The sequence below is a fragment of the Hyaena hyaena genome, unplaced genomic scaffold (genome assembly GCF_003009895.1).
Source record: "Hyaena hyaena isolate Hyena2069 unplaced genomic scaffold, ASM300989v1 scaffold_10, whole genome shotgun sequence".
Classification (NCBI taxonomy): Eukaryota; Metazoa; Chordata; class Mammalia; order Carnivora; family Hyaenidae; genus Hyaena; species Hyaena hyaena.
This window is the reverse complement of record NW_024080642.1, coordinates 5,988,159-6,012,356: the sequence shown is the minus strand read 5'-3', so window position 1 is coordinate 6,012,356 and position 24,198 is coordinate 5,988,159. Positions and strand designations below refer to the sequence as shown.

Genomic DNA, 24,198 nt, shown 5'->3' with positions numbered 1-24,198 from the left:
TTTTTATGTCTTTATTTTTTTTTTTGAGAGAGACAGAGACACAGTGTGAGCAAGGGAGGGGCAGAGAGAGAGGGAGACACAGAATCCAAAGCAGGTTCCAGGCTCTGAGCTGTCAGTACAGAGCCCAATGTGGGGCTCAAACCCACAGACTGTGAGATCATGACCTGAGCTGAAGTCAGACGCTTAACCAACTGAGCCACCCAGGCACCCCTACTTTCTTAATCAGCTTAATGATAACCCAGCAACCCTCGGACCAACTAGGTGCCCCTACTTTCTAACATATTTTTTAATCAGAAAACTAAAAATACCAGCAGAGTTAAGTAGGGTAAGCAAAATAAACCTGTCATGGGATTATTTATGAGACATGAAGACACTAAAATTATTGCTCTGATAATTTAGGAAGGCAGCTGAATTTGTTCACAGCAATTTGCTGGTTCTAACTCATTGCAAAGGTAGTTTCCCTAATTGTTCAATGCCCTTCAATTGTTTTGTGTTTTTTTAACCTTGAGTTTAGAATTCACACTACTTTTAGTTATGTGTGCTGATCTGCAAACAAGGAAAGTTTTGCATTTATAGCAAAAGAAATAGGTGAAAGTGCCTTAAAAATACAAAGCAGCACACAAAGGCAAGTACTACATAATCAGTTCTTTGTGTAAATTATGGTTTTATTGACCGAGATCATTATCACTGTGTACAAGAGCAAAGACTTCCCTGTGCTATGCAGCCAGTGGCCACTGTTTGTAGAAGCCATGTGCTTGGGGTGTGACTATGCCTCGCAGACTCAGTTTGCTTTTGCAAACAGTGCAGGATGAAACAGAGAAAGCTGCCGCTGAGAAGCTGGCTAAGGCCAGGCCTAGATCTTCTTCAACCCCATAGATGTTCACTGAGAAGTTCAATATCAAAAAACTGTGCTACAGGGATACCAAGATAAAGAATAATAGTGCCTTGGGGGGGCCTGGGTGACTTGGTCGGTTGAGCATCTGCCTCTTGGTTTTGGCTCAGGTCATGATCTCCTGGCTTTGTGGGTTTGAGCCCCCCGTCAGGCTCTACGCTGGCAGCCTGCTTGGGATTCTCCCTTTCTCACTGCACCCCCCCAATCACTTGCACTGTCTCCATCTCCCTCAAAATAAATTTATTTAAACAATAACAATATGAGCACTGAGTGTTATGTGGAAACTAATTTGACAATAAACTATTTGTAAAAAAAAAAAAAAAAAACAATAATAATAATCCCTTGCCTGTACCCGGCATGTAGTTTACATGTATTTTTTAAAATCTCTCATCTAATTCTCACAACCATCCTGGAAGGTAGGTAAAGGAACCCATATTTTACAGAGAGGTTAAGTAGTTCTCCCCATGTCACACAGCTTCTGTGTAGCAGAGCCAGTACTGGAACTCAGGTCCTCTAATCCTGACCCCTGCGCTATGTGTCATGGCTGCCTTCCAGACTGACAGGCCCTGCCTGCCCATCAGAGGAATGCTGTTGAAAGGGGCAACAGTGCAGGGCCATACTGATCAGGTATTCTTATGCAGTGCAAACAGGTGCAGGAGAAAGAAGAGGAAGGCAGTTAACTTCCTCCAGGCCACATGCTATCCTAAGAACAGGGTTTGTGCCATACATCGTCAATGCAGTGTGGCTTTTGATGGTGCCAGGTTAAAAGGGAATGATGTTCCATAAAGGGCTGTCTCTTTCTTTCTCTTTGTACACCTCATTTTAGCTCTGTCTGTGTTGTAAAGCCTCTTCCTCTTGTTCACTTGTGAATTCCGATCTCTGGATCTGTATCGCTGTCTGTTTTCCTCAGTCAAAGGGGATGTGTCTTGGCCTCTTTATTCCCTGTAATTCCCTTTTATTCCATGCTGACCTTGGTCTTCCAGTAGATCTTCCTGTGCTGTACCTTTCTCTCCATGTTCTTCCCATCATGTTATTTCTCCATTTGTCCTTCTTTGTCCCTGCTTCCAATGGCACTGTTAGAGAAAATAAGTGCAGTTCTAAGCAAAAGAGCTAATTTCAGAAAAGTTTCATTTTCTGTTATTTTATATATATATATATATATTTAATAGATGGGTGGATAGAGACCTCCAAATATCTCTTTCAGTTCAGTTCTGGAGCTGGAAATGAAGATGTTTCATGTGTGAATCTCAATTGCTTTTCCTTAGGTCCATTTTTCTGGAGAGGAAGGAAATGTCCTTGGTCAAGGGTAGCAGCCGGCACATCACGTATCTTAAGGACACTTACCTGAGTATTCTCAGAATCTCTTACAAGTAAATGTGGTATTTTCAGTTTAAGGCTAGAGAAATCAGAGAGCAGAAGGGGAGAGGGTTCTGCTAACCTACCCTCTAATGGTATCCAAGTTGGGGTTTAAAGGAATGGGAGAGATAGGGTGGAAACCAGAGAAATCCTACCATAGCCCTCCCAAACTGGGAGCTTTATAAATTCTTATTCAAGGTGTGACATTCTGATTTGGTAAATGAGTCTTATCTTGGCTTCTAGTAACCCAAACTTCACTCTCCAAACCCACCTAAGAAGCATAATTAAAAACTCCTTAAATCCCAACTCTATAGCGTGAAATCACCCTGAACTTGAACCAGGAGCCCTGCGTTCTAACGTGAGCTTTGCCACTTCATACAGTGACATGTCAGCTTACCATTCTTCACTGAAGCTGCTTCATCTATAAAATGAAATATTTTCATTGGGTTATTCTGAGAACCAAGTGAGATGATATATGTGAAAGTGATTTGCAAAATTGTAAAGGTATATGTAAATATGAGATGATGTTAATAATAGCAGCATCAGAGCCCAGAAACTACACTCCACATGTTTAAAATTGTGAGCAAACATGGGGCGCCTGGGTGGCTTAGTCGGTTAAGCGTCCGACTTTTGCTTAGGTCATGATCTCGCGGTTCGTGGGTTCGAGCCCCGTGTCGGGCTCTGTGCTGACTGCCAGCTCAGAGCCTGAAGCCTGTTTCTGTTTTTGTTTCTCTCTCTCTCTGACCCTCCCCTGCTCACTCTGTCTCTCTCTCTCCTAGAAATAAATGAAAAAACATTAATAAAAATAAAATTCTGAGCAAACAATTAGGAACAGTGGTTATTAATCAGAAACTGTATTGTGAAAAACAACTACTCTTTCTGTGCTTATCAAGTTTGAAGGCCGTGTAGTCATTAAGCACACTGACCTTGAAGGCAGAAAGTAATGAGTTCAAACCCCAACTCTGTCACCAGCAATGTGAACTTGGGTAGTTTTTTCATTGCTCTCGGTCTTATATTGCGCACCTGCACACACACACACGATAATAGATTCTTTGTGAGGATCCAATGAGATAATGCTTGTAAAATGTTTGATAGAGTGCCTGACACATAGTTAGTATTCAATAAAAGCTTTAAAAAGTATCAAATATTTCTTGAGCACTGGCAATGTGCCAGGCCTAACTTAGGAAACAAAATGAAAAGATGTAGTTCTGTTTCAAAGAGCTAACAACAGTTTGGTGGGGAAACATACATACAAATGGAAAACAACATGCTTACTATTCAAATGCAAGTGGTCTAAAGGAAAGGAATATAAAAGGAAATTTATATTGGGGGTGCCTGGATGGCTCAGTCAGTTAAGTGTCTGACTTCAGCTTAGGTCATGATCTCACAGTTTGTGGGTTCAAGCCCTGCATCGGGCTCTGTGCTGACAGCTCAGAGCCTGGAGCGTGCTTCAGATTCTGTGTTTCCCTCTCTCTCTGCCTCTCCTCGACTCACACTCTGCCTGTCTCTCTCAAAACTAAAGAAAACATTTAAAAATATTTTTAGAAAAAAGAAAGGAAAGGAAATGTATAAATATGCCTGGAAGAAACAGGTAGATAGAAACCTTCCTAGTGAAGGAAACGTGACTCAAAACTTTTGAAGAGTAGGTAGAAGTTTGTATTTGAAAAAGGCTTGGAGCTTTTTATTTGGCTTTATCATTTGCCACAGGGCTTGAAAAGCCAAGTCTCATGTTTATGCTTGTTGGCTTTCTGGTGATTCAAGCTTAACATTCTGGTGACTCGATGAGCATGGTGTTGGAAACTGATTTTATGTGCTGTTTTCTGTATGTGAATCATCTGTTGTTTTGTTTTCATTTCATAGAGCCTGTACAACTTCTTGCATAGGGAATAGATTGGTTCCCACCAAGTTTTGGCCTCCTTGGTGCATGTCGCTGATCCCTTTAAGGAGAGAAGGCAGGGAAGACTGGTAACCACTTGTCCCTCTCTGGAAAAGCTGGAGCCCAGAGGTGACTGGGGTAAATAGGTAGGGAACAGAAAATGGAATGCACAAGCATTTGTCCTGGGACAGTGAAAAGTTTACAGAGAGCTGTCCTTTGTCCGCGCAAATGTGAAAATACAGAAAGCTTTGTATTGGCCAGATACCTTGCTACCAAATTGGAGTGTCTTTTTCAGTTCACCATGTATGTCAGCGATGAATTTGGGAGTTGGCGATGTTGCTCTAAGTGGAAGAAATTTCATATTTTCCTTTGAGTATTCTGTTTCCTTAGTGTTGGGCTGAATCCCTCAACAGTGCATAAGATGAAAAAGCTGTGCTAACTCTATTATCTGCTTCTGTACCAGTAACTGCCATGTTAGACATTTAATTGGCTTCTAACAGGAACCATCTGTTATCTTACCAAAGTCATAGAAGCATAAGAATTTAGAACTAGAAGAGCCTTAAAGAGCTTGTAGTTCAGCCTCTTAATTTCTCAAATGAGGAAACAGTGGCCCAGAGAGGCTGAGCCCCCACTGTTTCAGACAGAGGCCTTTCAAGTGGCTTTTGTCAGCATTCAGTGGTGGAAAGAGACCCACAAAACCTTTCCATTGCAATAGGCATAAATGAATTCTCCCCCCCCTCACCCCCCTCCACATATTAGCTGCGGAAGATGGAAAGGAAAGCAAAGTAAAACTGGTTAAGTCCCAAGAGGGACAGATGCCAGTGATGTTGAAGTTAGTGTATTGGCCCATGTGGCTGGTGCTGAGTGAAAACGAACCGTTTCCAACCCATTCAAGCTTAGGGCACCTGGATGGAGAACTTCCAAATAAGAGAACATTGTCAACAACAACAGAACAGTCCCGGAGACTGGAGGGTATCCTGACCCACAGGGAAGAGGCGGCCCCGCAGTACCACGGAAGGTGTACAGACCCGCTATTCTGCCTCGCTAAGTAGATTGAGAGAGGACCCGCTGGATTCCGTAGAGGGGTTTAATGGTTTTAGGAGCGACCCCCCTGTGGAGGAAACGGAGCAGTTGGCAGGACGCGGAAGAGCCATCTCTGGCCTGCAGAGAGGTCTTTTCCTTAAGACTCCTCTTTGGACGCAAAAGTGCTTGGGAGATAAGCCAGGCAGACAGAGGGCCACCAGCTCACCGGTCCTCTCCTTTCTTCTGCCCAAGAGAGATGGCCCGGCCCGGCCGGAGGGCTCCCCAACCCTGGGCGTGGGGGGGTCTCGACCGAAGGGCATTTTCGTACCTGGTTTCTCCCCTCTGCCTGGGGCTGGGGAGCAGAGGGCTGCGGGCGGGTGCTAGGCGTTTCGTCTGTCGCGCCGGCGGTCTGGGAGGGAGGGGACGCGTCCGCGGTGACGGAACAGAAGCCCCGAGAGCCTCGGCCCTTCCCGCCACGGCCGGGGCCCCGCGGCCGCTCGGGAGGCGGCGGCGAACGCTCCACACCGCTGGTTCGGGGCGCGGCGTCGGCGCCCTCGGGACCCTCCGGGCCGCAGCGCGCCGGCCGGGGGACGCCGGGGAAGCCTCGGGGCCCAGGGGCTGCGGCGGCGGGGAGACCCCGCCCCGGCCCGCCGGCTCGCGCCTATCGCGGCCGCCTGCCTGGTCACGCGGAGAGTGGCGCTGCGGGCTCGCGGCCAGCGCCCGGCGGCTGCCGGAGTCGCGGCGGGGCCGGGGCCGGGGCCGGGCGGGGGCGGCGGCGGAGGGCGGAGGGTGGAAACGGGGGCGGGCGGGCCGCGCCAGTCGCGAGCCGCGCGGAGCCGACCTGAGCCACGCGAGGCGCCGAGCGCGGCGACCGACCCCCGAGCACCCATGCTGCTGACGCTGGCCTGGGGCTCGCTCTTCTTCCCGGGGCTCTTCGCGCTGTGCACCTGGGGTCTGCGCCGCGCGCGGCCCGCATGGACCGACATCGACTGCGTGATGATCAGCACCAGGTACGGGCGAGGCCGGGCGCCGTGCGCCCCACCCGGCGCCCCGACCCGCCGGCGCCCGCCCCCTGCGCCGCGCCGAGGGCGGAAAAGGGGGGCGACAGGAAGCGAGGGGGCTGCCTCCCCGGTGCCTCGCCCCTCCGGGGGCGCTGGCCGCAGCTCTCCCGAAGACCCCGGGCGTGCCCCCGGGAGCGAGAGGGAGCCGGCTGGAGGGCGCCCACGCGGGGCAGGACCGGGCGGGAAGCTGCGGCCCCGGGGTCGGAGCGCGGCGGCCGCGGTACCCTCTCCCTCACTCGGTCAGCGCCCGGGCCGCCTGCGGGGGGAGGCAGGTTGAAGGCGTGAGCTTTGTGCAACCCCCCGGACTGGATTTTGTTTTTCTTCTCTGCCGCACGTTAGGCTGGTTTCTTCAGTGCAGGCTGTGTTGGCCACCGGGTCGGGAATCGTCATCATCCGCTCCTGTAAAGACGTGATCACGGACAGGTAACGCCCAATGCCAGGTGAAAGCAGCCCCAAAGACTTCGCCGAAAGTTTTCGAAGTTTCCTTATTCGAGCGGATCTCAGGCGCTAGTTCTTTATCAGCACACGCTTAAGGGAGCTGATTGATGGGAAAAGCTTGGGCACCATAATTAGTTCCCCCTCCTCTCCGTCCCTCTTTCAGCCTTGCCCACTTAGGAGAAAGTAAACCGAAGACACGCCAGTGAATGACAGGGTCTAGGACTGAAGGTGGCCATTGACCCAGTTCTTTGTGAGAGGTGTTAAGTGTGTGAATGACTCGGAAGTGGAAGTCTGGCTTTTGGTTATTTTCAGTGATTTCACTGGGGTCCTGTTCTGGAGCATTCATTGGCCAACGTATGTCCAGTGTGGGTAGCAGAGATCCCTTACGTGGAAAGGAGCGAATCTGCCAACCCTCTCGTACGGTTTGGCTCCTGTCGTTCCTCTGGATTTACTAAAGGCAATGAAGAGATTTCTAGTGTTTCAGAAAACTGACTTGTACGCCAATCACAGCTCAGTCCAGAGGCAGGTCAGGAAAGGTGCATCTAGTGAAAAGAATCATAAAGACCAGTGTGGTTTACTTTGTACAGTGTTTAGATCGCAGCGATTGTGCCTCCCTCCCCCGTTTTTCTAAAAAAAAACCTTTTTTTTCCCCACCTGCCTTCCCAAAATCACTCTTCCTTTTTTCCTCAAGAGTGATAATCAAACATTCAGGGAGAGTCTCAGAGCCTCTTCTAGCCCCTTTCTCACGCTGAGCCTTCTGAGAGCCCTGCTTTTCATCTGCTGAGACTGAATGTGATGGAGCGAGAGCGGGGCGGCCACCTCACTGTGACCTGCAAACTTCGCGTCTGGTCTTACTTGGGATTAGTGCTGCCCTGTGGCTTTTGTGCTTTTCTTCCTATGCCTCTTTTCGGACAAAACCAGCTATCTGCAAGGAATTATGGACTGTGCGGACAGAAGATAGGTCAAGTGGCTTTGACTGCGTATCCCTCAGGCTAACAGCATTAGCTTGGCTGGGTTCCGTTTTTATTCTCTTTGGCCATTTTCGAGGTGTCTGGGGCTAACCTGAGGGTGTGGGTTCCTGCAGTGGAAGCTGAACCACCCGGGAATGTGGGGACACAAAGGAATCTGGACCCAAGTTGCCTCTTTCCCGCTTTGGGCCTTGATGCCCTGGCCTGTCTTGTAGTTCAATGGGCAAAGTAGTTTCTTACTGAGTTGGAGGAAGAGGAAAGAGTTAAGAGCAAACAATAGATAGATAGAAGGTGAAACTCATCCAATCTGTATCTCCGTTACCAGAACTTTCAACTGACCACAGCACGTTAGTCAGATCAACTCTTTGGCCATTTTCTGATGGTGCAACGAGTTCCCTCACTGTCCCCCGTTTGTCACATCCAACTTGAAACCAGCCTCCTTTGCAAAGATTAAACTGACAGATGTGACTGCAGCATTGTCCTGAGCTGACAGGACAGCAAGCAGCAAGCAACCACTAAACATTTCAGAAGATGCTTGCACACCATTAATCGTCCGTTCGGTAGCCCCAAGGTGGTGCCCCACACCCCCCCACACCCCCGTCAGAAGCCCCAGGTGTTCAGTGGAAGCACACCTGGGTTTGGTTTTCAGTTTCCTCCTTTTGTGTATCTTTATGCCTTAGATTCTTTGATCACACAGTGGAGATAGACACATTTCTGTGCCCTCCAGCTTTACATGTATGCATATGGATTTTTTAAAGTATTACTATTTTTTTTTTGAGGGAGGGAGAGAGAGAGAGAGAGAGAGAGAGAGCGAGCGAGCATGCAAGTGGGTGGTGTAGGGGCAGAGAGGGAGAGAGAGAATCCCAGGCAGGCCCTCCACCATCAGCAGGGCCCGAGGTGGGGCTCTATCTCATGAACTGTGAGATGGTGACCTGAGCTAAAGTCAAGTGTCAGATGCTTAACCAACTGAGCCAGTCAAGAACCTTTACCTAAGGATGTTCTAAAGGCACTTAGATCTTCTTAAAAACAGAGTCCTCGGCAAGCACTGCAGGTGATTCTGAATTCGGGTAGTTTGAGAACCAGAAAACGAAATTGTTTCTTCTACCTGACACACAGGTGCTCAGTAAAAATTTGCTGAGTGAAGCTATTCCTTCTCAGCATAGTGTATGGTTTCTATGTTGATTTTTTTCACATTTCCTGTAAATATTTATCATTTGGGAACAAAATTGTAGGAATTAGAGACCTCTGATCTGCTCTGGGACAGTGATACACAGTCTTTTAGACTCTGCAAATGTTGATTCAACCCCTTTGGACAAGCGAATGGGAACACTGTCTTTTGTCCCAGCTTCCCGTCTGGTATCTGACCTCCGTAAGGTGGTCCTTAGGCTCTGGGTTCATTTTCAGATGTATTTTTCTTAATGAGTGCAATTGGGATTAGCCATAGAATGATAAAGAAAATGGCCAGGGTAGCTTCCCAGAAACTCCCTAAAGTGGGGTTGCAAGCAGATGCAAGAGGAAACACCCAGCTATTAAGCAACTAAGTGGAGTCAAACGGGAAATATTTGATTTGGCATTTGGGACACCTATCTTCAAACCAGTTTCTTGGTGAGGCTGTTCTGTCATTTGGAGAGATATCGGTATCAAAGTCAGCTTATATCACAAAATGCCAGAAAGCCCATTAGAAATGAGGAGCTAAGTCAGAGACATAGTGACAGCTGGGTCTGTGGTGCCCAGTGGATCCAGGTTTTCTGCCTCTGGCACTTACGAATTTGCCCTGTAACTCAGAGAAGATTTTTCACTCACCTTATCACCATCAGCATCTCCACTGTAAAGTATTTGGAGTAAAAGACAGCTGATTAGGTACAAAGCTGAAGGGGATGTGTTTGAGAAGAGGTTGGCTTTGCGCTCTCATAATGGAGATCCAATCCATCATTATTTCATGGACCATTCATATGCTTTCTTTTAGGCACTGGCTTGCCCGGGAGTATGTCTGGTTCTTGATTCCGTACATGATCTATGACTCCTACGCCATGTACCTCTGTGAATGGTATCGAACCGGAGACCAGAGCCGCAGACAGTCCCTCACCACTTTTCAGAGCTTTCTAAGTAAAAACCGCCTCATGATCACGCACCATGCAGTCATTCTGTTTGTCCTTGTGCCAGTGGCACAGGTATGGCCTCCCAGAACAGCCACCAGCAGATGCGCTCACTCGTTTTCTCCTGTCACACTGGCTAGCTTGACTATCACCTCTGACTAATGTCTTGCCTTTTCCTTTCCTGCTGCACCCACTCTCGTGGGCCAGCTGCTAAAGCAGTAAAACCTCCCAGGCAGACCCTGCAGGGGGAAAAAAACCAAAAAAACCTGAAATATCCGTGATCCTCCTAACCCATATTACCCTTTATGCAACCCGCCAGCCCTCTGTGACTCCCAGGCCCTGTCAAAGGTTCTGTCTTTAGTTTATACAATATGAGAATAATATAAAAGACAATGCAGGGCAGCATAAAATTGTTTTAAAGAAGCTAGAGTAGCTCAGTCAACTGGTTATTTGCTCTAACACTGCCGGAGAATACTGTATGCACTATTTTGAGATCACGAAAGCACACTCTCAAAGCAGAGAGCCTGCTGATTTCTCCTCGGGTCCATTTCCCCACAAAAACCCGCCCAACAAGGAAGAGGATGGGAATGCTGGAAGGAAATTAGTAATTCCTGAGTGCCTCCCAGGTGCCAGGTGCTTGTAGCTTTCTACTCGTGATTAGAAGTTACTAGAAAATAAGTAGATATTATTGGCCCCGTACCATAGGTAAAGAAACTAGCTCTCCACTATTGTACCCAGTGTTACTAAGTGACAGAGCTGCTGTTCTATGCTATCCTGGTTTTCTTAAGAAGATAAAGGGAGTGGCAGAGTACATTACATTCTTCAAGAAGCTTCTCCTGATTGCTTTGGGGCCCTAACATCCAGCACAGGGTCTGGCACATACTTTGTCGAATTAAACTGGCTAAGTGCCCTGGGCATGACTAAGATAGATACCCAAAAGTAGACTACAGGGCTCCTTCCGGCTGACACTGAAATTCAGGAAAAGCTTGGTGTGTGATGCAATCAGCCAATCTGAAGTTGCCTCCAGATTCTAGGGATTTGCCCGTCAAAGTGTCACTGCTCTGGAAGCAGCAGCGCATTCACTGGGCCTGTACCAGCTCATTTAGCATTTCCCTGTCCCTTCGTGGTCTCTCGTGCTTACCCTTTCCGATAGCCCTAGTTAGAATTTTCCTTCCAGCGGTTCCTTAACCTCCATGTCTTATTTCCCTTTTTTCCCCCCCTCCCCTTCCCCCCCCACCCCCCGCCGCAGACACTTAGAGGAGACCTTGGGGACTTCTTTGTTGGCTGCATCTTCACGGCAGAACTGAGCACTCCGTTTGTGTCGCTGGGCAGAGTTCTGATTCAGGCACGTATGAGTGAAATGGGAGGAGCTGAGCAGAGGAGGCCGACTCTGGTCCTCCTGGGCAGGTTGGTGGGGGTGGAGCAATCCCTTCGCGCTAGAATAGCGGGACTGCACACCACTGAACAGACTTAAAGGTTAGTTGGTTTTCTGAGCCGATGGGGTTGAAACTACTTCTGATTCAAATGTGATACAGGTTGATTTTTTGAAATCCACTGTTGCTGTATGCCTGTCGGCTGAGCGGTTTATGAAATTCAGTATCGGTGCTGGAAATAGCACGAGCCTATAGGCACATATAAATACAGCAGCATTCAGTCACCTTTTCTACGAGTGTCAGAAGACTAGATGTTTGGCCCTTACCGCGGTGGGACTTGGGCTGGTCGTTCCCTGAAGGCGCAGCCTTTTGGTGACCCTGCATTCCCCTTCCCTCTTCTCTTGCAGCTAAAGCAGCAGCATACCCTTCTGTACAAAGTGAACGGAATCCTCACGCTGACCACCTTCCTCTGCTGTCGGATCCTTCTTTTCCCCTTTATGTACTGGTCATATGGCCAACAGCAGGGACTACGCCTACTCCAAGTGCCATTCAATATCCCTTTCTACTGCAATGTGGCCAATGCCTTCCTCATCGCTCCCCAGATCTACTGGTTCTCTCTGCTGTGCAAGAAGGCAGTGCGGCTCTTTGATGCTCCCCCAGCCCGAAAGGATCGCTAACTGTTCTTGGAAGTCAGGCAGTGAGGGTGCCTCCTCACACTAGCTGCCTCCTCCACTCAATATTCCATGGACCAAATTGTGCCCTAGGTGGCCTCAGCCTTTTGGGTACTGATAAGCAGGGGGGGGGAATTTGAGTTTGTTTGTTTTTTTTTAAAGAATATTCATATTACCTCCCTCTTCTAACTTGCCCCTTTTGCAAAAGCACTTTTTTCCTAGTAACAATTATTGGCTCCTGTCAGATTCCCATTGGCAAGATGGTTTTAATGCAAGCCCAAGGATCCTTCCTTGGGTCTTACCTCAAAGGTTCTGGGAGGCAGAAGCATGGGGTATGGAGACAGGTAGACTAGGGTGGTTAAGTGTTTGGGCACCTGCCTAACCCTAACGTTGGTGGCTACCCACCTTCCCGACCACTCAGGGCAGTATCCACACATCCTGGGCCAGCAGAAGCAAGGGATGACTTGGTTCTTGACATAAGTTCTTGTGATGCTGGCCTGGGAAAACCATTGTGTGTAGGTAGTTTTTTATCATTTACTAGATAACCCATTGGTCCCGTGCCTCATCTTGTCATCCACGTGCCAACACTGAATTCTTGTGTCCACTGACTTCCATTCGTAAGTCTCGCTGGCAGCGGGGGAAGTGGCAAGGAAGGGAACCTACGGCACTTGAGTAGGCAGCGAGGCCAATAGATCAGCGCCTTTGCAGGCTGACTGGGGAAGACCAGTGTCAAATGTGAGCCTGTTGTAAAGTCACAAATATGATTCCTTTTTTAGCACATCGCCTCGAGCCCAGCTTTCCCCGTATCCACATGCACAGGATGCCGTTGTTAAAAACAATAAGGGTAAAGAGAAATGGTGCCTATCAAGCTCTTTACTGGGTAACCCCGCTCTTTGACACTGTCCCTTACATATGACATGGAAACAGACTTCTGTATTCCAAACCACGCGATGTCTTGTCCAAGCTGCCTGATAAGCCAGAGCTTGTGTTCCAAAGCCTGATCTTACACAAGCGTACCGCCACTTTGCCAGAGGACTGGAGAGCAAGAGTGCAAGACAGCCCTGGCCAAAATACATCCTGTGGACCGACTCCTTCACCTGCCATTTGCAGATAGGATCCTCTGGTGCCAGTACTAATCGTTCTTTATTCACTAGGATGGTTTTTAGAAACTGCTACCGTGAAGTGTTTTGTCAAGTGGTAGTAAAAAATCTAGATGTTTTAAAGTGCCTTTTAATTAACTGTTGTCCATGAACTTTTAAAGTACTGAATATGTAGCGGTGTCTCAAATTTTGACTATTTCAGTGTTTTAATGGGTGCCATTTTAAAAAACCTAAAATGCTGTAATTTTTTTTTTTACCATTTTTTTATTATCAGCGTATCTTTATAAATCACCCCTGCGGTGATTAAATTGCACTAATATTTCCCAGCTTCTTCTCATTTGTGAAATACATCAATAGTGACTTCTTTCCAGACCCATCCTGTGACCTGACTGGACTCACTGCTATGTGCTGTTGTTTCTGGTCTGTGTTCCCACCCATGCAATTGGCAGAAGTGGGGGTGCTGGGGGTGTGGTCATGCTGTCAGTGTCTAGGAGGGCCTGGCTCATACCTTACTCTAACCTTTCTGGGGGATCCAAGAATACACTGTAGGGTCCTAGAGTTCAAGCCCATTGGTCAGGTAACTTTTGGTGCTTTTCTCCCTTCCTACTTAAGTCCCAAATAGAGGAATTGGGAGGGTGGAAAACCAAATGAAGGCCACTAAGCTGAAACACTTGAGGCGGAGGGGAGAACCAGAATAATGCCCCAATTGGAGCAAATACCTCCCTTCCGTACCTCCCCAATTAAACACCTCACCAACCAGTTCTCATACTTGTGTGAAATGCCCCAGACACGTCAATTCCCATTTTTATGCTTCTGCACACACCACTGCCTGCTCCCCCTCTCCAAAACCATGACAACCTACCCTCAGCAGAAGATAATTACACCCATCCTTTAAACCCATCTTTGCTGTGTTTACCAGACCTAGTTTTACACAGTCCCTCTTGGATCCACTGAATGGAGTTAAGACTATACGGCAATTCTGAAGTCCCCCATTTTCTTAGGGTTAGTGGTCTACCCACTGACATTTCATTTTCTTGGTCCAACATTCTCCTTTCACAGTGGTGCAGGCTGTTGGGGCACACAAATCACATGGCCAATTGCTGGCAGAGAAGAGTGCTTCTCCTTGTTGCCCTTTCCAAGATAGCATGAAATGACTCTGGAAGAGGGTTTCGGTGTAAAAGAACATATACTTTGTAATTTGTCCACTTGGGTGATTTCACCTTTGGACTCAAATTCTAGGGTGGATAGGTCCGGTTATGAACATGTTCCTCCCAGCTTGCCTTGAACTTTAAGACTCTAGCTGAGCCCAATGTCAGAGCACCTCTGACTGAGGAGAAAGACTCGAGACAGGATGAAACTCCTCAGAGAATTTTATAATTTGTATGTTAATAAACACCTACGAAACTATTTTCTTTACAGTTATTGCCATATACCTCCTTAGCTTGTGTACAATTTCCCATTACCGAAAAGTCCGCGTTTCTCAGCTCGGCCCCTAGAGACCCCACCCATGTTGAGGCCCAGCTGTTTTCTGATCTACAAAGGTCAGAAGTTGCTGATCTTCTGCAGCAGCGTTTGGCGCCGCTCCTCAGGGCTAATGTTCTCTGCGATGGACTTTAAGAAACGCTGCTCATTTACCTTCTGGAGCAAGGAACTAACAGAAGGGTTGGCCTTGCTCAGGGTTTCGTAGCAGGTGAGGATTTCCAAGGCCAAAACGTAGAGTGGTTCACACACCTCTTGGTGGACCATGGCCATGATGTGCAGAACATGACAGAATACCTGGGTATAAAAAAACAGGGTTTCCTGGGTCAGGTCCTGTTCTTGCCCTTGAGCCCAAGGGCCAACTGACTGTATCAACCTAACGGAATCCAGTAGGTTGGTCAGACTGTTACAGAGAAGCTTGACTACATGGCTCCAGCCTTCCATAGGAAGCCAATTACGACAACTCTGGCTGCAAAGAAACTGGAAAGTTCTCAGGAAGAGCACAGACAGTTGGAGCTCTTGGGCAAAGGGCTTCAGGTTGAGCAGAGGAACAAACTGAATATATTCCAGGCTATAAGGGACATGTAGGAGCTGTTTCTCCAATAGTCTCCTGATCAACTGGTAAAGGTACTGCCACTCCTGGGGGCTGCACCAAGGCATGACTTGTACCAGGGCCACCAGAAAGCCCTTGCTGAACAACCTGACCTCCTCGGGGTTGCCCACATCTACCACCAAGAGGGACAGCATCTGCTCAGAGATCCTGCTCGAGAGGCAGCAGCACTCCATCCAGGCAAGAAGCCCTGTGCCTGGCCCGTAGCCAGGGTGGGCCTGGGAGGTCCACTCGTCCTCAGAAAGCTTACAGATCTCAAAGAGTGTGGCCGGCACCTCACACTTGAAGTGGCCCTCAAAGAGGTTCTTCATTCTCAGGCGCACTGTCCAGTCAAGCTGTTCCAGCTTCCGGTGGAGCCAAGACAGGGACTTGATCCAGGTGTCTGGGGAGAAGGTCTCGGCATTGGCCAATACGATCTCACAGAGGATCTCCAGGATATGGAGCACCAGATCCTTCCCGTCCAGAGAGAGGCACCGCTTCTCCTTGGGGAGCTGCCAGTATCTGCCGAAGCAATCCAGGAGCTGGCACAGGCTGCAGATGAGGGGGAACGGAGAACAGGTCTGCAGCCAGTATTCCTCTAGAGATGCATTTGCTTGGAGAGTCTGGATGAAGATCTTCAAGCTCAGGTCCACCTCTTTGACATCCAGCATCAAGAAAGGCAGGACGAACTCCTTTAGCACTTCCTCTGGCTCAAGAAGAGCAGCAACAGGGATACCCTGGGGCTTCACAGGGGTCATCAGGCAGCCCAGGAGCTCCAAAAATTGCTTTTCCTCCTTGGGTGTAGAGAACTTTGCCCAGATGGTTTCTTTGAGGCACGACACCACAAAACTGGTGGAGAGATCTGGACCCTGCTCTTCCATGAACTTAAGGGCAGGGAAGGCAGTGAGAATCTGAGCCAGGAACTTGTGAGTGCCCAGATTGACCACAGCCATGCTGCACATCTTCTTCACCGTGATCTCTGGGTGCAGAATTATCAGGCGGGCCACAGAAGCTACAGCTTTGGCTAAGCCCTGTTCAGAGGCACTCTGTGCGAGCTGGTTAAAAGTTGTATTGAGGTCTTCCTGAAACCCGTCCAAGGAAGCCAACTTCTCAGACAGACCCTTTCGCCCCCAGGAAAGCAGGGTGCCCGACAGGACTTTATTTTTATCTGGCAGTGAGAGGTCTGCATAGCATTCCAGGACCAAGCTGATCACTTGTTTGATCTGAGACTCAGGGATGGCTCTGTCGGACACGGTGACTTCCATCACCGTTTCCAGCAGCTTTAACACCAAGTCTGGCTCTTGGAAGAGAGCCCGGTTATTTACCAGGCAGGCTAGCCACTCGTCTGAGAAGGCCCACTTCTTCTCAGAGGCAAAAATGTAGCACATTTCCATGTGCCGGTCCATCTTTTGCTCGATAATGGCCATGGCAATTGAGGCAGTGATGTCCTTCTCGAAGCCCTTGTTCTTCAGCACCCTGTTTGTTTTCTTCAGGAAGTCCCCGACACACTCTGCCAGCTCGGAGATCACCTGCCTCTCCTCCTTGGACAAGCTGGTGGAATCCAGGTAGAGCTTCAAGTTCTGGCTGAAGGAAGCCAGACTGTCACACAGCCGGTAGCTGTCATAACTTATCCCCTGGCTGCTGTTGAGCACGGTCTGCAGCTCCTCCCCCCACTCCCGCAGCAGGCTGCACATGAACTCCAGCCCGACGAAAATCGTCTCGCTTGGGAGCTTGGCCAGGGAGTTCAGGCTGATGTCCCGTTCTGCCTCCTTTACCTTCTCTGCCAGTGCCTGCTGGTGAAATGGGTTCTGCGTGTCGGAATTCCACACGGAGATCACCGCGGCCAGCTTGTCCAGGTACACAGCTGCAGACACTTCCTGGGGGTCGTCCTCCATCAGGGCAAACACCGTCAGCATGTCAGCCAAGTTGGCCAGCGCGCAGCACTTCATCCCGGGGCACAGGATTCGATTCTGGATTTGTTTCAGCCCGGTGAGCAGCATGGCCAACAGGGGCATAGTAGGACACACCTCTGGGTCTGACTTAAACCTCTTTGGAGGATGGGAGAATTCATCTGAAGAGGACAAGTACTTATGGGCCATCGTTCTAAACTGGGAGAGCAGGGGATCCTGCTGATTGCCTTTGTGCTTTATCATTTCCCACCAGACACTGAGGAAAAAGGCCACATCCTTTGAAGAAGTGTCAACAGACATGTGCTCCAAAAAGCGCTCTAGTTCTGCACGGCAGATAGTGGTGGGCAGGGCCATCAGGAGCTGGATAAAGAGTCCAGAAGCTTCCAGAGACTTGAGCAGCTCAAAAAGCACCGTGTGATTGATGGTAGGGATCATGTTGCCTACCGAGAAGAACACATCTTCCTGCCACCGAGTGTCAGTGTCGGAAGGGGTGACAGGGTAGGGCTGAAGCACCTTGGCCCAGATGATGATCAGAGCCTTCTTCTTCCAGGCAAAGGGCTGGGAGCACGCTGCGGTGGAGGAGATCTCCCTGAGGGCCTCCACGATGGGCCGCCCAACGTGCTCCCAGTCCGACTTTGTCAATTCTGCCAGCGCTTTGGGGTGGAACAGCTGCTCAGCGAGCAAGAAGCCTCCGTGCAGAATAGTCATTTCTTCGCAGATATTCAAGGGTCCTGCACCGAGAGAAGCCGAATAAGACAGAGCGTGGTGAAAACATATTTAAGATAATTAGAAGTTAGAGGCAGAGAGACATCAGACACTATAGGCTGGCTGTCATCATCAGGGTTAGACATGAGAAGGGTTCAGTGAGACGGGGAAGAAGGGATGGTTCTAAGAGCTGCTGCAGAGCTGGGGTCACGAGGACGTGCCTGCGCAATACAAAAGGACTCCCAGGCTCTCCAGCCTGGATTGGGAAGACAATGGGCATCACAGGAGGAACACAGGAGAATCAGAACAGCTTTGGGGGGAACACTGTTCAGTTTGGGTTATTTGGAGTTTGAGGTAGAATATTAAGGTAGATACATCCTCCAGCAATAGGAAGGTGGGGTGGACGCTGAGGAGAGTCCATCCTGAAAAGTGGCTCAGGGAAGTATCTGCCCAGAGGGGATCAATGGAATGAACAAAGTGAATGAGATCCTGCATGTGAAAAGGGAAGGGCTAGGCCCTCCAGCACAGGAAGGGCTGGCGGAGGGTGTACAGAGGAAAGGCAGAGAGAGAGAGAGAGAGAGAGAGAGAGAGAGAGACAGCGCGCGCGCACAACAGTACCAAACTGCAGGGGCCATCAAATGAGTACTGTGGAACATGACAATCAAGCCTCTAAGTAATGATATACCTTAAGAGGGGCACAGGGCAGGGGTGTGGGCAGAGAAGCAATCAGATGAGCCCTGCCTTCCCTCTATTCTCTTACAGCCTGCTTGCAAACAAATTTCAAATGTTCTGCCATTCAAGGAAACAGTTTACCCGATAGCTATTTCTGTCAAACCAGAACAAGCAACTGAAGGCTCTGGTTCTCTGATAGAAACCGAGAGGCAGACACACAAAGAAATTCTAGATTAAGAAAGAAGTCTTTCCTCCAGTGAGCCATGGTTCAACAGACTTCTCAAGGAAGGCATTTGGGGATGTTTAATTAGACAGTGCTTTAAATCCTAGCTCAATCATTGAAAAGCAGTGTGATATCTTAGATTCCTTCTCTGAGCTTCCCTTCGGCATATGTGGGGGGAAAATAGAGGCTTCCTATCAGGACTCTGAGGATCAAGCGATAGTATCAGTCAAGCCCTTGGCAGAGTCAGTTGCTGTTAGCTCCCAATTCCATCTCCCAGAGCTGCTGACTGTTAAATAAGATACAGCTACAGTAAGCATCTGGCTACAAAGAGTGCCAAATAAGTGCTCACTAAATGTTGATTCCCACAAATCTTTCCATTGTTGGCAGGACCATCACCTTGTCACTATTCTTTGCCTTTCCCAGCTCAAGAACAGGAAAGGACATAGGTCTTCCTCAAGTTAGCTACTTCTGGCCCAGAAAAAAAATCAGAGTACAAACACTACTCACTATTCCGGACTTCTCTCCCCTTTCCCAGGGCATGGAGATGCCACCCCTTCCTCATTCCCTCATGCCTCCAAGGACCCGTCTTTCCCATTTACACAGGCCAGGAGCCAGCAAGAGAGAACCTTGATTCAGGAGATTACAAAACGTCCTGCCCTTCAAGGGAGCAGCTAAAGGCAAAGCATCAGCACTCCATGCGCAACCACTGGTGAAAGCAATTCACCTTGACTCCCAGTGGCCCAGGCACACACCCAGGGAAGATTAGATTGCCTGAGGGGGTCTCACTGGGGATTCTGCCCTCCCGCTTTTTGGCTCAGGTTGCTCTCCTAGGACTCCAAAACATGTCCCCTTTCAATCTGTAAATTTGATTTGATTGCACAATCAGCTCAGCCGAAATGTTTGGCCCCCAAAACCCACCTTCCAGAGATAGGAAGTATGTTCACTGTGCTACCTGAAGGAGTAAGTAACCAGCTGGACAAATCCTAAGTATTTTTATCACTCCTGGTTAACTGGTGCTTATGGTTAAGTGTTTACTCCGTGCCAGGGACTGTGCAAGATCTTTATGCATCTTCAAATCAACCTTTTGAGGGCCATTCCTGCTTTGGAGATGGGAACACAGATTCAAGAAGTTTGCTCAGGATGTCCCAACTACTGTGTGATGGGGCTGGGACAGAAATCACCAGCGCTGCGGGGCTCCAAACTCCGTTCCACCACTGAAGAGCTAACTGGGGACAGGACCATGTTTCTACGGCACATCTTGGGGTGCCTCACCCCAGCTCTCTCAGAACAGCCTCCTGGTCTTACCTCCTTAAGAGCATGTCCAGCAGGGTAGGAGGCTGGACAAGGAGCTACCGATTTATATGAGCTCCCCGCTCCCTTCCCGCGGACCCTGCGGGTGAGGATTCGGAATCAAAGTGCACAGAAGTTCAAAAGTGCCACCTCGGCTGCTGCGGCCCTCCTCACAGCTCCTGGTCGCACGAACGTTAGCTATGCACAAGGCACCGTACCAGACACTGTATACACGTGTTCTCAATCCAAACGCCCCCAAACTGTGTGGTGGATACATTAGGATCGTCCCCGTTTTATCGACGAGAACCACAAGAGCGTAAGACGCTTGCTCAACAACTCGGCAGCCGTTGAATAAATGACACGTCGGGGTATCAGGGATTCCCCGGGGCGTCTTCTGAGCCCGGCATTTTCCAAAGCACGTGCACGAACCTTGTCCACCTTCAGGAAAATCTAACTTCACATCCGCTTGGCCCTTCACGTGGAAAGGCGTCCAGAGGGCGCAAGATGCCGGCCAAAGAGCTGCGGGGCTGGCGTTAGAGCCCCGCCTCCCGACCCCCGGCCTCCAAAACCCTCCCCTACCCGGAGGTCTCCCTTAGCCCGGGCCCACTCAGCACCGCCCTGATCGCCTGTTTCGGGACGCAGACCAGGAAGGCCGAGGACAGGCAGTCGAGACACCCACCTAGGTCCATGGCGGCGACGCGAGCGGCCGTGAGGCCGCCCCTCTCCCGCGAGGCTGCGAGTGCAGCGCAGGCGCCACGGCACAATGGGCAGTTCCGGAGGGCGGGACAATGGGCCGCGCGCCCCAGCCCCCGCCCACAATCTCAGCCCCGGCTCCGCGCGGTCGGTCGCAGGCCTCCCGCCGCTCCACGCGCACGCGCGGTACTCACCAACAGGTCCGCGGCGCCCTGGCAGCCCGGCCCACATCGCCCCCTACCGGCCCGAGGCCTCCAACCAGCCAACAGGCAAGTACTCGCACTTCGTTTCCGCCGAGTGTGCCCCGCCCCGCCCCCAAACGTCCGCCACGTCACTGGCCCTTGGGCTCTATGTACAGCCTTCTTTGGCGGCGCCGCTCTGCAGCGCGTGTGCCCCGCCCCTTCACAGCCCAGCCTTCTGAGTCCCAGGGGCTCCTACCCACTAGTTCCATCCCGGGGTCGGCTTTCGCTCCCATCCAGTAACCCCCAGGAATACCCACACTGAACGCCCTCCCCCGGCTGCCCAGTAACCAGCACAGGTGTGCCACTCTGAGAGGCGTTTCCCCCTCCAGGGGGTCTGCGGGTCTCACTCAAGACCATCTGCCCCCCAGACGCACAATCCGTCCGTCCCCCCCGCCCCCCCGCAGCTCCTCCTCATCATAGCAGCACAGCATCCTTAATTTCCTAGCATCATAGACGCCTTTGAAATGCTACTGGTTGCCCTCCCCAGAAAATGCACTTTGCCAGCCAGAGCAATGGTGGGGGAGATCCAATCCAATGGGCCTCAGTTTGCAATGTGTACTTTAGAAAAACACATTTGACTTCTGAGAAGACACACACGTGGATATCCTACGTTCTGAAACATTACCCGGGCTCCTTTGCTCCCTTTCACTCTTAGGAGACCTAATCACTAGCCTCCAGTGTTTCTAACTCTCCATCCTCCATCCTTCAGTGCCAATTTTCACCTAGAAAAGACACGGCGGCCCGGCCTCCGTTCCCCCAATGTCCCAAGTGGAATTTGAGATGGCCTGTGCTGCTATCAAGCAGTTGAAGGGACCTGTGAGTGATAAGGAGAAACTGCTGGTGTACAGCTTCTACAAGCAGGCCACCCAGGGCGACTGCAACATCCCTGTCCCACCTGCCACAGATGTGAAAGCCAAGGCCAAGTGGGAGGCATGGAATGACAACAAAGGGATGTCCAAGATTGATGCCATGAGGATCTATGTTGCCAAAGTGGAAGAACTGAAGAAAAAGGATACTGGTTAAGGAGGGCAGAGTGTCAAACAGAATGAAGTAGCAAGGCTCCTCGGATAGGGAAAAGGGCTTCTTAAAAGTCTGATGGCTGAAATGTCATGACGCCATAACAGCTGTAGCCAAGAGACCTCAATAAATCACTTAAACTGCACGAGAGTGACTGCTGTTTGCGGAAAGCTGATTACACTCAGAGTGACTGGGAGAGTCCTGGGGAGGTGTCCAAAGTATATAAAAACCAGCTCTCCACTAGGATAAGTTCCATCAAAACTGGCTTTGTGTAGGATTTGGAGAGCACCCAGCCTTCTATTCCCAGAGTATATGTAGATATTTGGCAGGAGTAGTGGGGTTGGGGGAAGAATCATGCTATGAAAATTGCCCAAGATTTGAGGTTAGTCAATAAGACCATTCTCCAGAGGCTCGGCCTCTCAGGAGAAAGAAGGAAGGAGGCTGAGGCCCCTATCTCTTCAGGGGAGATTCATTGTTAACCCAACACTACTGAGGGGAAAGGGTCTTTGCCTTCGAAAAAGCTGAAGTCAAGTCCTACTACCCAAAGCCCCACTGAACATAGACCTGATGAAGTTAATACTTTGAGGGGAGTCAAACTTTTAGCGAAGTAACTGATGCATGACAACACAGCAGATGCGAGACACTGGAGCAGATGGTTTCAAAATCCCAGCGTCTGAATGCAACCAAAATTTCCTTGGGGTTAGTCTGCAGTTAACCCTGGTTTCTGCTTGGGGATGTCTGTAGGACAAGATATGTACATGTAAATGAGTTTGTGTAGTTATTTGCTTATTTTTGAGAGAAAGTGCGTGTAAGCATGAGCGGGGGAGGGGCAAAGGGAGGGAGACAGAGGATCCCAAGCGGGCTCTGGGCTGACAGCCCGGTGGGGGGCTCAAACTCAAGAACTGGGTAGATCATGACCTGAGCCGAAATTGGACACTCAACTGACTAAGCTGCCCAGGCACCCCCGACTTTGTTTTAGAAGGACCACCCACCCCGTGCCCCATGCAAGTGTTGATGATCGCGGCGACATTGATGCACAAAAAGTGTAGAGGGATATGGAGTGCTAAATGGTATCACATTTCAGAGAAAAAGCTCTGCTGTGGCATGGAACTTCCCAAAACTTTTCCTCAAAAATTATTTCACAGGCCAGGGCATCAGGTCAGCTCCAGTTCATGAAGGACCCTTAAACAATAGAAGCAACGATCATAAAAACATCAGAGGACAAAGGGAACCAAATCTCACCAGACAGTTTCAGGATCTTCTGTTCACGTATGTGCAGTAAGTTGCTGTAGACTAAGTAGACATATTACTTGAGGAGAGAGTGTCCCCAGAACACCAGTGGTGTCTGTGACTAAAGAACTATTGTAACTATAAACTGAGCAAGAGCCACGCTGTACAATGGAGTTGTACCATCCTCTCTTCTTTGGAGGATATTATAAGCACATTTTGATGCATTTCGGACCCTGATTCACATTAAATGTGAATTACTAGTAAAAATAATAGTGGAAGGGCACCTGGGTGGCTCAGTCAGCCATTCAACTTTGGCTCAGGTCATGATCTCAGGGCTCGTGGGTTCAAGTACTGCATCAGGTTCTGTGCTGACAGCTCAGAGCCTGGAGCCTGCTTTGGATTCTGTGTCTCCCTCTCTGCTCTTTCCTAACTCACTCTTTCTCTCTCTCTAAAAAATAAATATTATCTCAGTGAACATTAAAACAAATTTTATTTAAAAAAAAATTTTTTTTATGTTTTATTTATTTCTGAGAGAGAGAGACAGCACGAGCAGGGGAGGGTCAGAGAGAGAGGAAGATAGAGTCCAAAACAGGCTTCAGGCTCTGAGCCAGCTGTCAGCACAGAGCCCGACGCGGGGCTCGAACCCATGAACCGTGCGATCATGACCTGAGCCGAAGTCAGATGCTCAACTGACTGAGCCACCAGGCGCCCCAAAACAAATTTTAAACTTAATATGACAGAAGTCCACAATCCCTCAAAGCCAAGAAAACAAAATGACTGCTCTGAAAACACAACCGTGAAGAAGTTCAAGAACTTTCCAACTTCATCTGTTTTAAAACACCAGCTTGGGCAAAACCATCTTTCTTATTTTTTTTAAGAAAAAAATTTTTTAAAGTTTCATTTATTTTGAGAGAGAGAGCACAAGCAGAGGAGGGGCAGAGAGAGAGGGAGAGAGAATCCCAAGCAGACTCTGCACTACCACTGCAGAGCCAGACATGAGGTTCAAACAAATGAACCATGAGATCATGACCTGAGCCAAAACCAACAGTCGGACACTCAACCAACTGAGCCACCCAGGTGCCCCCAGAGCCATCTTTCTTATTTTTTTTTAATTTTTTTTTTAAACTTTTTTTAAAATATTTTTTTTATTTATTTCTATGAGAGAGAGAGAGAGAGACAGCGTGAGCAGGGGAGGGTCAGAGAGAGAGGGAGACACAGACTCTGAAACAGGCTCCAGGCTCTGAGCTGGCAGTCAGCACAGAGCCTGATGCGGGGCTCGAACCCACGAGCCGCG

General features: G+C 49.4%; 3 protein-coding genes and 1 long non-coding RNA gene across 5 annotated transcripts; 2 read left to right on the top strand and 2 right to left on the bottom strand.

Moving 5' to 3' along the window:
• Positions 1-1,215: 1,215 nt before the first annotated feature.
• Positions 1,216-5,817, bottom strand: LOC120245151. Its single transcript, XR_005531713.1, has 2 exons — positions 5,476-5,817; positions 1,216-1,965 (listed from the first exon to the last, which is right to left on the bottom strand). It is a non-coding gene; the product is annotated as an uncharacterized LOC120245151 (long non-coding RNA).
• Positions 5,818-5,953: 136 nt separating this feature from the next.
• Positions 5,954-13,167, top strand: TLCD3A (TLC domain containing 3A). 2 transcript variants are annotated; one of them, XM_039252044.1, is made up of 5 exons: positions 5,954-6,157; positions 6,548-6,631; positions 9,581-9,785; positions 10,960-11,055; positions 11,491-13,167. In XM_039252044.1, exons 1-5 carry the CDS (start codon positions 6,036-6,038, stop codon positions 11,758-11,760), a joined length of 777 nt encoding a protein of 258 aa, XP_039107975.1. In that variant the 5' UTR covers positions 5,954-6,035; the 3' UTR covers positions 11,761-13,167. The 2 variants fall into 2 exon arrangements, with proteins under 2 accessions (XP_039107975.1, XP_039107981.1); XM_039252050.1 differs by lacking the exon at positions 9,581-9,785 and having other exon boundaries at positions 11,491-11,575.
• A 1,039-nt stretch (positions 13,168-14,206) lies between these two features.
• Positions 14,207-20,486, bottom strand: GEMIN4 (gem nuclear organelle associated protein 4). Its single transcript, XM_039252032.1, has 2 exons — positions 20,402-20,486; positions 14,207-17,563 (listed from the first exon to the last, which is right to left on the bottom strand). The coding sequence occupies exons 1-2, from the start codon at positions 20,409-20,411 to the stop codon at positions 14,397-14,399; spliced, it is 3,177 nt and encodes a 1,058-aa protein (XP_039107963.1). The 5' UTR covers positions 20,412-20,486; the 3' UTR covers positions 14,207-14,396.
• A 79-nt stretch (positions 20,487-20,565) lies between these two features.
• LOC120245141 (diazepam-binding inhibitor-like 5) lies at positions 20,566-21,819 on the top strand. The gene is made up of 2 exons (XM_039252061.1): positions 20,566-20,684; positions 21,367-21,819. The coding sequence occupies exon 2, from the start codon at positions 21,417-21,419 to the stop codon at positions 21,678-21,680; it is 264 nt and encodes an 87-aa protein (XP_039107992.1). The 5' UTR covers positions 20,566-20,684; positions 21,367-21,416; the 3' UTR covers positions 21,681-21,819.
• Positions 21,820-24,198: the final 2,379 nt, after the last annotated feature.

What these genes read in the sequence shown, in the direction of transcription:
- TLCD3A (XM_039252044.1), top strand. Translation starts at nt 6,036, where the DNA reads ATGCTGCTGACGCTGGCCTGGGGCTCGCTCTTCTTCCCGGGGCTCTTC. An exon ending in TCCTTGTGCCAGTGGCACAG is followed by an intron (nt 9,786 to 10,959) that starts GTATGGCCTCCC and finishes CCCCCGCCGCAG; the next exon opens with ACACTTAGAGGAGACCTTGG. An exon ending in TGGGCAGAGTTCTGATTCAG is followed by an intron (nt 11,056 to 11,490) that starts GCACGTATGAGT and finishes CTTCTCTTGCAG; the next exon opens with CTAAAGCAGCAGCATACCCT.
- LOC120245141 (XM_039252061.1), top strand. Translation starts at nt 21,417, where the DNA reads ATGTCCCAAGTGGAATTTGAGATGGCCTGTGCTGCTATCAAGCAGTTG.